Consider the following 12,686-nt stretch of genomic DNA (forward strand, 5'->3'; position numbering starts at 1 on the left):
CTATAAACCGGCCTCAAGGAGTTAAATGTTAAATTTAAATTTAAATTTTTAAATTTAAATTTAACTGAACATACAAATTCAAGCGAATTGGCTGGATAATCAAATTACTCCCAAAAAGCTCACAAAAGCTTTTCCTCCCCATAAAGAGTTGACCTTGGCCTGCTTTGAAAACCCATTTGACTCTTCCTTGGCCCACATTCTTTTGACGTAACCTTCAACGCGACCTTGGATTGACCTAGGCCTGTAAAATCCTTGTCCCACATCCTTGATAGTATTATTTGACAAATTAATAACGATTCTGAACAATTTGTTCCTTTTCCAGGTCTTTAAAATACAAAGCAATTTAAAATTTACAATTACTATCGTTACCTGCCATTAAGAATCAACAAACAAAAACAAATCCCACACATCACAACGAAACGTACAAAAGTAAAGTTAAAATAAGAAAGTAAAATGGATTCCTTCAACGTACCTATGCTGGCGGAGAGCAGCAGCAACAACTATGCAACAGAAGCTACCAGCAACCATCACCACCTGCAACACCAGCAGCAGCAACAGCAACATCAGCAGCAGCAGCAGCAACTCCTAATGCCACACCATCACAAGGATCAAATGCTGGCCGCGGGCAGCACTCCAATGTTGCCCTTTTACTCGCAGTTGCAGTTGCAACAGAAGGATGCAACAGCAGCAGTGGGACCTGCAGCAACAACGGTTGCATCGGCAGCAACATCGGCCACCTCCGATAACTTTAGTTCATTGCAAACGATCGATGCCAGTCAATTGGATGGCGGCATTTCCTTGAGTGGATTGTGCGAGCGCTTCTTTGTGGCCAGTCCAAATCCCAATAGCAATAGCAACCTGACTCTGATGGGCACTACGACAGCAGCAACAGCCAACCCCACCAACAATAACAATAATAACAACAACAACAGTAATAACAATAACAACAACAACGTGGAGGCTAAGGCAGTGCGGCCATCGAACGGCAGTTCGGTGATCATCGAATCGGTGACGATGCCATCGTTTGCCAATATCTTGTTCTCCTCCCACCGCACCGCCAACGAGTGCATTGATCCGGCCTTGTTGCAAAAGAATCCTCAAAACAGCACCACCAGCAGCAGCATTATTGTGCCGCCCGTGGAATATCATCAATTGAAACCACTTGAAGTCAATTCATCGACTTCCGTTTCCACCAGTAATTTCCTATCCTCGACCACGGCTCAATTGCTGGACTTTGAGGTGCAGGTGGGCAAGGATGATAGTCACATCAGCACCACCACTTCTGGACCGGGAACAGGAACGGGATCGGGATCGGGATCTGGTTCAGGATCAGGATCAGGATCGGGATCGGGTGCAACAACCATAGCTGCAGCTACGCCCACAACGACAACATCCAATAATAGCACTGCCAATCCGACAAGGAGCTCGTTGCACAGTATTGAGGAGCTGGCCGCCAGTTCCTGTGCCCCAAAAACCACGTCGCCCAACAGCAACCACACAAGCAGTGCCAGCACAACGCCGCAGCAGCTGCAGCATCAGCAACATCAACAACATCAGCAACACCACATGCAGAGCGGCAACCACAGCGGATCCAATCTCAGCACCGACGATGAGTCCATGTCCGAGGACGAATTCGGTCTGGAAATCGACGATAATGGAGGTAAGTCTATACAATGTCTACTATTTTCACTATTTTTCTCCACTACCACTCATCAATTTCCTTGGCAAGTTAGCAAGCAATATTATGTTGTTGCTGCAAAATGTGGAAAGCTGATAAAGCTGATGGAACTTAAAGAAATAAAACAATAAAGAAATAATCAATTATTTATCAAACCATTCAAAACGCGAGTGTGGAAAAAACCTAATTTACATTTTAATCGAAATATGTATAATAAAAACTAATTGTGGGAAATTTGAATAAAAATGATTTATAATAACACTTAATCAAAATGCGATTCAGTTCGAAAACAAGTCCTTTTAAAACACAGTGCTTAAATTATTAAAATGTAATAACCCAAAACCAAAACCCAAACAAAAAGGAAGATCATAAAATAATATAAAATAAAATAAAAAAAATAATAATTAATCAACAAAGCCGTAAACAACCTATTATCGATTTAATTTAATATTGTTTTAAATGCCAGACATTTACGAGTATTTAATAGACCTGATTACGACTTCTAAATAGGAGACCTTTAGCCGACAAATCAAAAAGGTGTTTAAAACACATAACCATTACGAGTTACGAGTTAAAATGCAGCCAATCCATCACGCATTTCAGCTGACGAGTGTTACATTTTTACAATTTCAATTTAAATTGAATCAGACCTTGGTGTTTTCAGTAACTTGTCATTACTGGCGTGACCGCCCCTGCGTTTTCCAGTCGGTCGGCCGGCCAGACGGTCGTCTTAAATCTTAGTGTGCCAAGTGCAATGCTAAGTTTAAATATGCACAGAGTATTCGCGGGGTTCCTCCCCGAATCCCCGAGTCCCCGTATCCCCTTTTCCGCTCAGTTGGCCTCGCACTTAGCTCCATGTTGTTCGGTCCGGCGTCGGATGCAGCCATAAAAATCAATTTGAAATGTCTATAAAAATGCAACTAACCTACTTTCGGGTTTTGTTTCGAGAAAGCCGAAAATAAAATGCTCTTTTGCCCAAAACTTACATATTTGGGAGCACTTGAATCGTGCTTTTTTACACTTATTTGCTTAAACTGTCATTTGGAATCAAATGTATGATTTTATATTTTTATATCTTATATATTAACAAAGAAGTTATCGCAAGAATATATGAAATTACACTCCAAATAATTGGTAACCCTTTAAAAGGTGATCTGGATCTTTGAGTAAATATCGCCCTATCTTGTCGAAGAGTATGTCAAAATGCAAATGAAGAAAAATTGGCTCGATTCGTGTGTCGATGCGTGAATAGCAATTAAATAAGTAAACTGAGACAGACCCCTGCGAAATGTTGATGACGAATGATCAAACATTACAGACATTTGTATGTAAAGCTGTTGGCTGCTTGTCAGCAGTTTGTTTGTTTTTTTACACACCATTTGGCGGCATGATACTGGCTTTTTAAATTAACTTTATTGACATTCAGCAATGTCAAAACCACAGACGCATCTTTTGCCCCTTTCCAGAGGCATTTAATTCAGCCACTCGGCAGCCTTCGGGGGAAACCCCCAAAGTGCAGCTTAAATTTTCCATCTGCTTCTGTTTCATCCTTAGAAAGAGAGGCAAAATGGAGCAAGGTCACTGGGGGTATTAGAATTTGGGTCAAGCGCAAACGAATCGTTGTTGCGCTCGCTTGCGTTTTCTAATATTGGAGATTGGGCCCAAGGATGCGAGACAAAAACAAAAAGCGAAATTGCATAGAAATTTGAAGGTCATTGTGTGCATCAGCCGCAGCGCTGCCGGCGTCGCAGTCAGCGCAGCGAGTCGGGTGCGCTCGCCCCCTCTCTTTCGCTCTCTATTGCACACTCTCCCCGTCTACACTTAGCGAAAAATGTATAATCTTTTGGTTTCTTCAAAAAACAAAATTAAAATTAAATATATGGGTATGTTACAACATTGATGTCAGTAAATTATGCTAAAATTTAATCTCATTTAAATTTCGTAAAATAATATAAACTAAGTAAATACCTTTTTAAAATGGTGGATATATTTAAGAAATTAAAGAGCTAGATGATTATGTGCTGCTACGTTGCGTGCAGTAACTATCATACAGTATAGTATATTTAAAGAAATGATAACAAATAAACATTTGCTTTTATTATTAGTTAGGTTTGCCGTTTTATAAAAACCTTGAAAATAAATTGCTATTAAAATGCACTTTTCCTTTTATGTGAAGATATTGCGTTGATGTTTTTCCGGTGCAGCATTTGTGGTGGCGCGGTTCTGCCTCAGTTGGTTTTATTTGCCGACGACGACGCCGCCGCTGCCGCCCGCAACGCCGGCTGACATTGACACAGATTGCACCGCTGCCGCGGCTCTGCCGGCGTCGTTCTCGTGCGTCTATGCTCACCTCAAAGGATTTAAATGGGTCAAAGTCAGCTAGCAGCTTGTTGCATTTTGAAAAATGCGCAAAAAGAAAACGAATTGGGGCGCGGCATTGACTGTTGCATATAGCATATATCTATGTATGTATGTATGTACGTATGCTATATGCACTGGTTCTAGCGTCGAATGCATTTCAAGGTCCTTGGGTTGATGCGAAGGCTGTCGTCGTTGTAGTGGGCCGTGTCCCAAGGACATTTCCACCACCCCCCGGAGTGTCCTTGTGTTTTCATGGCTGTTCTATATGCAAATTGTGTCTGCCGTGTCTGATTTAAGCTCCGACCCTCAGGTTGTTTTGTGGCTGCGATTGGGCTTGACTTTGAAAAAGGATTTGGTAAACGGGCGGAATGTTTGGCCTTGGGTAAAGTTTAAAGATTTAAAAGAGCAGTGCAAAATATAGATTGACTTGGTTTCAGCGTAAAAAGGTCAGAAAAAACACGTTAAGACACGGTTGAATCTGCTGGTAACTGGAAAGGGTTTATTTAATTAAGAACGAAGTGTCAACGAACTAAGTTATGCTTTACATAACAATTTTTATAACACATTTATACAAGACAGTTTAATGCACATTTGGTTGGCAGTTCTAAATTTTTTTGATTATTAAATTGTAGGCAGCAAATAAGGTCATGACAAACCATTAACTCAAACCTCCGATTTAACTTGGTGTTCTTATTTATTTAATGACTAAGTCGAAAAGAATTGATTTATCGAATTTTAAACTGTACAAGTAATTCCCTTAATTTATACATGGCTTAATGGCCAAACGTTTGGTCTTTGAATTATATTACGTGCAATTAGTGAACAATTATTTGAAGCAAGTGGAAAATCCCTCAAATTCTATCCTCCATGTTGGTCATTCACACTTGCGTTGAATTCCAATTCTTTCTCACGATTCGCCATTGGAAAACCAAACCACAAATTGGTAATTGAACCTAAACTAAACACAAACAATGTCTAAACAATAAGACTTAGTCAAGCGATCAGAAAACAGAAATCTTGTAAATGCAATCAAGGATGGAGCATTGAAAAATATCAAGTTTAGTTTAGTGGAGCCGCGCTTGCCCTTAAGAGCAGAAATAACACAAAACCGAAGCGTTCAATTGTAACAACAAAACAATAACAATTATAAAATGATAATGCAAGCAATTAGAACAGCTAATCGAAGGGGGAGGTTGGGAGTTAGGTTTTGCTTTGAAAATTGTTTAGCTATGTGCATAGTAATTGGTTTATTAGTCGCGTTTCACAGGATTGTTTTTCTTTGCATGATACATTTTTTTGTTGTGTGAAATTTTTTATTCGCAATTAAGGCTTCAAATATGTAGTTTAGGAGCGTTGAACCCTTCATGGTCTACATTGAAAACAGAATATATTAACATAGGAGAGTCTATACTTGTTCAAGTTAACTTCTTTAGGAGGTGTTGCTTAAAAACAAAATACCTAAAATTGAGAAGTAGTTGCCAATCAACACTTTATCCAGCAACAAAAAAATTTACTAAAAAAAAAATTTAAGTAACAGTTTACACTTATTCTTGTTTGGAACCTTTTAAAATTAACCTCATCATTATGATAATGTTTGTAACTCTTATAGTTAAAAAATGTTCCGCATTCTGCTTTACTTATTATTAGAAAAACAAAGAAAACCATTCTAGTGCCATTTGTTTTAAATGCTATCAGCTATAGCAAAAATATTTATTATCTGAAAGATAAATGTTCCATTCATCCATTCGTTTAACTATCTGAAAGGTGGATGTTAACTCTGATCTAAGATTTTTGTAAATTCATAATTTTCTAGTGGTAATAAATTCTTTACATATAAATACATTCCCCTAATCTTGAATAATCGCCCATAAAATTATCTTCCATTGTTGCAGCAACATTTTTCATTTGTTTGATGATGCAAATGGAAAACTGTTTGTCTTTTTTTTGTATTATTTAATGCTGTTATTGTTACTGCGTCGCTTTGACCATTTTATTGTTGTTAACCTTAGCTCGAGAAAAAAAAGGCAAATGCCATTGAGAGTGAGTCTCGCACTCTCGCAATGTCTGGGGCGTCTGGCTCCTATAACCATATAGTCATACCGCCACTCCCCCAAACCCCGAACCCCTCGCCGCCCCCGTGGAAAAGTGTGCTAATGGGTCGCCAGTTGACCCTGTGCCACATTCGCCGTTTGCGATTCTGCCGACGCCGGCAGCGCAGCTTTGCACTAATTTTGCAATGTCAAATGGGTGGGGGAATGGGTTGGATTTGTGCAGCCGAGAGATGCAATCGGCGAGAGAGAAAGAAAAAGACTGAGAGAGAGGGCCAGAGAAAACAAACAGAAGAGAATGCGCATTGATTTTTCCTTTCTGCGCTGCACAACTCGATTCTCGATTGCTGTCTCCCTCACTCATCCGCCCGTGCATCTCAGTCGCACTTCCACCCTGACCTAGTTGCATTTTCTATTTTCTTCGTATTTATTTATTTAATTGATATTTTTTCGGGGTTGCCAACTTTGATTTAATTTATGATATTTTTAATTTTTTTTTTCTTTTACATAAAAAATCGCTTTACTAAACAAAGCAACATTATTTTGCAAAATTTGTAGCTTGCCATTGGAATGGCAATAAAGAGCAAAGCTCCTTATTCCATATTTTCACATTCCATCAAGACGTTTTTGAAGTTTAATCTGTCAAAATTTAAATATTTGAAGTCATAAAAAATATACTGTTACCAGCCTTGAACATCTGCGCCTTATGTAAGGTAATTTTGTTTATTCTCATTGGTCGGTGATTTATTGTTTTATTTGCTGGAAATGTAGCCCGTTCGATTCGTTTCTTGTTTCACTATCAGTTCTCTCTTCTTGAAATTGCGCTGTTACATTTACCATGAGCATTAAAAAGGGAAGGAGTGGCCATTGCATAGCGGAGATACTTGTACAACCAGGCTCTTGTCTTTGCTTATCACGGCGTATACGTAATGTCGACGTTCAATTTTGTGTTACGTATACGTCATGTGTCAGCTCCACTGATTGGGTATCAATACATTATTATGCGGCGAAAAGAAAAGAGAATACTTAACCCAGATACAAGCAGTAGCAGTTCTTAGCCTTAAGTGATACTAAATGAGTTATTTGCACAGATATCGTTGCGGTTAATTGATCAAAGAAATTGTACGCGATCTCAGAAAAATATTAATTTTTTTTGAGGATTGGTAAAAAGTTATAGAAAAGCTATGTAAGAGAATACCAACACGATCTGCTCTGAACTTTACAACTGAGCGGAATGTTTGCATGAAAAATAAATAAACAACCAGATATATTTTTGTCGGCAACTGTGGTAAACAAGGTACTAGCACTATTAGCACGCAAATAAACAAGTAATATTTTTAAGTTTTTATTTATTTTATTTCGTTAGAGTACAACAATATTAAAATCTTCAGTTTTTAGTTTACTATACTCTTTATTTTAACCATTTAAAGTTAAAATGTATAATCAATAAAAAAATTATAAAGCCACAGTCAAAAAATAATGTTTACACATGCAAATGGTCCACGCATGGCTTCTTTTCATGATAATTTTTTAAAATTAGGAAACTAAATACAGCTGAAAGCTGATCAGCTATGAAATTTTAATTTTTTAAAGTGCATATATGTATGTACATTTCTTTTAATTTCCGCAATTTTCTTCTCATTCCTCTTCGCCTCTCTCCGTGTCCCTTTGCGACCACACGCGCAGCGCATTCAGAAATCGCCCAAGTTAAACCATTTTTTTGTAATCTTCCAGCCACAACTACACGCGCAATAGTTTATTCTTGAAAAAAAGTTAAAATTTGCTTTGCAGGCGGCTGTCTCACAAACACTTTCGCACTTTTCGTACGCACACACACACAGGCGTAGATAAAGAACCCGCATACTAGGGAAAAATGTAAAGCTTTTGCCGGTTGAAATGAGCTTTTGCATTTTGCAAATGTATGCGTGCATTCTGGCTGTATGTATGTGTACATAGTCGTGAGTGTAGTGTGCATAGTTGAGTGGCGCCAACTGCAAAAAAAGTGAGCAAATAAAACGGGAACTTTGAACGATCCTCAAATACAAGAGATTGCAGAAGATGAAAAGATACAGATACAGAATAAATAAAAAACATCCACGCGCCATTAAAAAACCTGTAAAGCTTTTCAAAAACAGCATGCAGCGCAAATGCAAACAGAAACAAATAAACCCCATGTGAGCTTTTTTTCACAAAGCTCCCTAAGTAAAAGAGGAAAAATACAAATTTTCGAAAAGGAAAAATAAAAACAGCAATATTTTCAAAAGGAAAACAAGCAAAACGAATCAGCGACTGTGAAATGAGAACAACTGATTGCAGTTTAGGTAAATGGGACACATAACGCACTTTTGCAGATAAGCTCGATTGACAGAAAAGAGGCAGCGACAATTTGCTCTTATCAGTTCCGCCTTATCGCGGTTGTCACAAGTCAATTGCATTTTTGTTTTATTTTTTAATTAAAAAAAACAATTTTGCTGCCGCTTGCACTTTCTGTTGACATTTCCCATCTTCTCTTTCACGCATACTTTTATTTGCATTTTTATTTGTGTACTTTTGCTCACTTTGCTTTTTGAAATTGTTGCGGCAGGTCTTGGCTTATTTTTGCTTATTTTCTTGGCTTATTTTGTTTTTTTTTCACCCCCTCACGTAATTTGGTAGGCGAAAAAGAGACAATGAAGTTATTTATGCGGCAATTATGATTATTTATGATTTTTGTTGTGTTGTGTTGTGCTTTCAAGTGCTAAAATTGCTTTGGGGAGGCTTATTACTTAAGAGGCTGTTTTTGGCCTGGAATTCCCTGCACATTTTAAGCTAAGCAAGAAGTGGGGGAGGATGTTGGTACTTAAGATTTGTTTTCATTTCGGGCAGCTAAGCCGATAAGCTAGAAAAACTGGTCTTAATAATGTTGTTTTGAATGTACATACTTAAAACAAAATCATTTAGTATTGTGTAATAATCACTCAAAACAAAATCGAGCATCGAGCAAATCCGACGTATGAACGTTTATTGATGTTTTAACTTACTTTACATAGTCTTTAAAATTTAACTGCACCTTATATATCTACTTTTATTTTAAAGTAAGAATTTAATATAAGTATTACACGTAAAATCATTTTTGCAAGAAAATAAATTTCACAGAGTTTCTGATTTTATGAGAAGAAACTCCTTTTCGCAACCTTTAACAAATATTTAAATAAAGACTTATCAACATTATTTTAGTAAACAGTTTACAGTTTTCACAATTTTCTTAATATGAAGTTAATTAGATTACAAATAAATGCATAGTTACGTAAAAACTGAAATATTAACAGCATATCATGGGCATATATTTAATTTAAACCTTTAATCTCACCTCCAAATTTCGTAACCAGCCAACAGACCTTTAAACCAATATAAAATAAAAATTGTTACAGCAAATAATAAAATAATTTGCACCTCAGCCATATGTCGCTATGATGTAACCGTATTTCTTATGCTCATTGTTGTTGCTGTTTGTGTTGTCACTCTTCTCATATTTAAATAAACAAGAAATATTTTTTGGTCGATGGAGAGGGAGGTGCGTTTTGGTTTTTATTTATTTTTATAATTTGCTTACAATTCGTGTTCGGCTTATCTGCTGATACGAAAGAAGCCGAAGAAGAAACGAAGCGAGCCGGAGCTTTCGGTTCGAATGATGTTGATATAGCTTTTGATAGCCACTTTTTGACCCACTTTGACTATTTGCATGGCCTACTGCACTTGGCCAAGTTTTTGTCTCGCTCCTGCGCACACATGACCGAAAATCCGAACGTTTGCCAGAGCGAGATGGAGTGTGTATTTAGATTTAAAATAATGGTGATATGAGGATGAATGTACAGTGACGGTCAAGACAATATACTATTACTATAGTATTTACTATTTCTCATTTAACTAATAATAAATGAAATCTTAAAGATATATCGACATATTAGTTTAATAATATTTTACTCATTTATTTTACAGATTATTGGTATTTATTAAAAAATTATTTATTATTATTTATTTATTATTAAAAAGTTTTTTTTTATTTTAAGGCACTTTTGATTTTCTTATCCTTTGCGTAAAACAACAAATTTATTTGATTTTTTTTCAAAACAACAACTATTAAATTACTGCTTTGTAAAAGTCAAAAGAAAATTACTTCAGTTTTTTTGAGCCTTTTTTTTTTTTAATAAAAACTAAAATAAATCATACTCAACTCATTTTGCATATCGCACACCTTCTACTCGCGGTCTGGTATTTTGTCGCAATAATTTGTTGGGAAATTTAGATCATGGCAGCCATATAACATTGTAACAATAATTGCAGCTAGGCAAACAGAAAAACAGCGAACAAAATAACATAAAACAGACATTGAAACCGTTTTAAGCCCCCCCATCCCTTCTCTCGTATATTTTGTATATTATTTTTTTTGTATCTCGTGTTGTTGCTTTTCACGTGAACTTACATAATCTCTAAGCCTATCAGTGCGCGAGTATGCGTGTTTTTATTGTTTTATGTACATAAATCGCACACATTAACAAGTCAAAATTGCGTAGTTTCATTTGCTTCTGGTGCGTTTGATTTCGAAATCAATTTGTATTTCGTTTTTCTATTTTGTACAAATAATTTGTTGAATGTGTTTTTGGCACTCGATTCGCCTTTTACACAAATGGATTAATTGAATGGGTAGATATTGTTATAAATAATGATCGACAGAAAAATAGAGATTGATCATCTTGCGTTGAATGGAATTTATTAACCTGTAATTAATGTTGATGTATTTTTTAAACTTGTTTTCTAGAATGTTTTCTAATATAGAGTTTGGTTATTGTTTATACATTAAAGCAATAAAGGTTTAATTAAAATCAAAATGTTTCTTTTTTAATAAGAAGTATAAATTGTTGGATGAAAAACCTTAAAGTTAACAATTTTTCGAAAGGGAAATCTGAAGAAGTTGATTAAAATTCTTGGCTTATTTGCAAGCCAATTCATCAGTTGCAAAATCCTTCACTCAGCCAACAAGTTAATTAGTTTTGACACCGTTTAACTTTAACCCAAAGTTGTTGACACCACCGCATTGTCATTCGTCATCCCGCTCCATTGTCAACTTGCATATTATTTGTCCTTCACTTGAATTAACATTGCAATGCACAAGCATACGAAAATAATAAAGAAACATTTCAACGGCTGTTGGTTTTATGACTTGCCTAAGTAAAGGTTTTATATGATATAAGATAAAAGAAAAACCCCACAGATACAAACGTTTTAATCGACCCAAAACTTAATGTTCGGTTTAAGACTTGAATCGAAATTGTGTGGCTTTAAGGTAAGGTGTTGCAGCAAAACTTGATCTCAAAGGACACATTTCGGTGCACCGCTTTTCTTATTCGGTTTTGGGTGGCAATGCCGACCCACCACCACCACCCCCTCGTGGAAACTAGGTCAGTGCAATTTGGGTCACCTAGATTTGATTACCAAACCAGCCAAGAGTCGTCGCCGTCATCGGTTCAAGCCGAGTGCTCTCTCTCTCTCTTTCTCTCTCTATCTCTGCCTCTCTCGCTCGCACTCCCTCTTTCTCTTTCTATCTGAACGTTTTTATACTATACGTATATATTATGGAAGGGAAGCATGTACAAATCTAGTACATGGCTACAGCTGCGTGTGAATGATGGGTGGCAAAATGGGTTCTCGGTGGGTGGTGCATGCTTACATATGTATGGGTACATATGTTTTTATATCCCTTAATATACTGCTCGCGATGGCAGGACTTACTTATCGATGGCGGCAAAGGACTGAAATGGAGAGGAAATCGTTGGGGAAATGCAAGGGATTGAGTAAACGAGACGGATCGCCAGGAAAAAGATAACAATTCGATTGAATGAGCACAGAACCGTTTCAGAATATAATGTGCCAATCAAATGATTGTGGATTGAGCGAATAAAAGGAGAATTTATAGAGAGTGGAACTCAAAGCTACACAATTAAGTGATGTTAAGCGTAAGAATTGTAAGTGGTGCAATTTACACTGCAAAGTGGATACCAAGACTCCCTAAAAATTCAATAGATATAAGAAAGATAGTGTGATATGACTATGGGATATGATTTAAGCCAAGTTAATTTAATGTTACAATATGTAACATTGTAATCTTGAAAATAACAAAAATAGAGTTCTTATAAAAATTGTTATTTAATTTCACTAAAAATAAACTATAGAACTGAATAATACATTTAAAAAATTAAGAAAAGTAAATTATGTATATTAGGGCAATATTTATCCACAAACTTAGTCCGAATCTAAACTTATTAACCACAAGACGTGGTGAAATCCTTGAAAACCCTCTTAAAATGGGTCGCACACTCCACCAATTCGTATTCACTTCCAACCCATGCCAAATCCAACCATATGGCGTTGGAGACAATGGGACTTTCCCTGACAAAAACGAAACCGATGTAAAAACTTAACGTAAATTGATGAAATTGATTGGAAAAACGTAGTGAGTCAACAACAACAACGAAATATAACCAAAATGTATTTCAAAACACAAAACAACCAAAAAAGCTCGAAAAAACGAAAGTGCGTGCGATGAATGAGCAAAATTGCGC

The 12,686-nt window shown here is 36.6% G+C and overlaps 1 protein-coding gene across 1 annotated transcript in view; it reads left to right on the forward strand.

The window, feature by feature from the left end:
- Positions 1-12,686, forward strand: part of LOC108088284 (nuclear hormone receptor FTZ-F1) — a 40,526-nt gene that overhangs the window by 1,959 nt on the left and 25,881 nt on the right. The window contains 1 exon segment of the mRNA XM_017186005.2: positions 323-1,660. Within this exon segment, the coding sequence (XP_017041494.2) occupies positions 454-1,660 (1,207 nt within the window). The 5' untranslated portion in view covers positions 323-453.

The sequence above is a fragment of the Drosophila ficusphila genome, unplaced genomic scaffold (genome assembly GCF_018152265.1).
Source record: "Drosophila ficusphila isolate 14025-0441.05 unplaced genomic scaffold, ASM1815226v1 contig_106, whole genome shotgun sequence".
NCBI lineage: Eukaryota > Metazoa > Arthropoda > Insecta > Diptera > Drosophilidae > Drosophila > Drosophila ficusphila.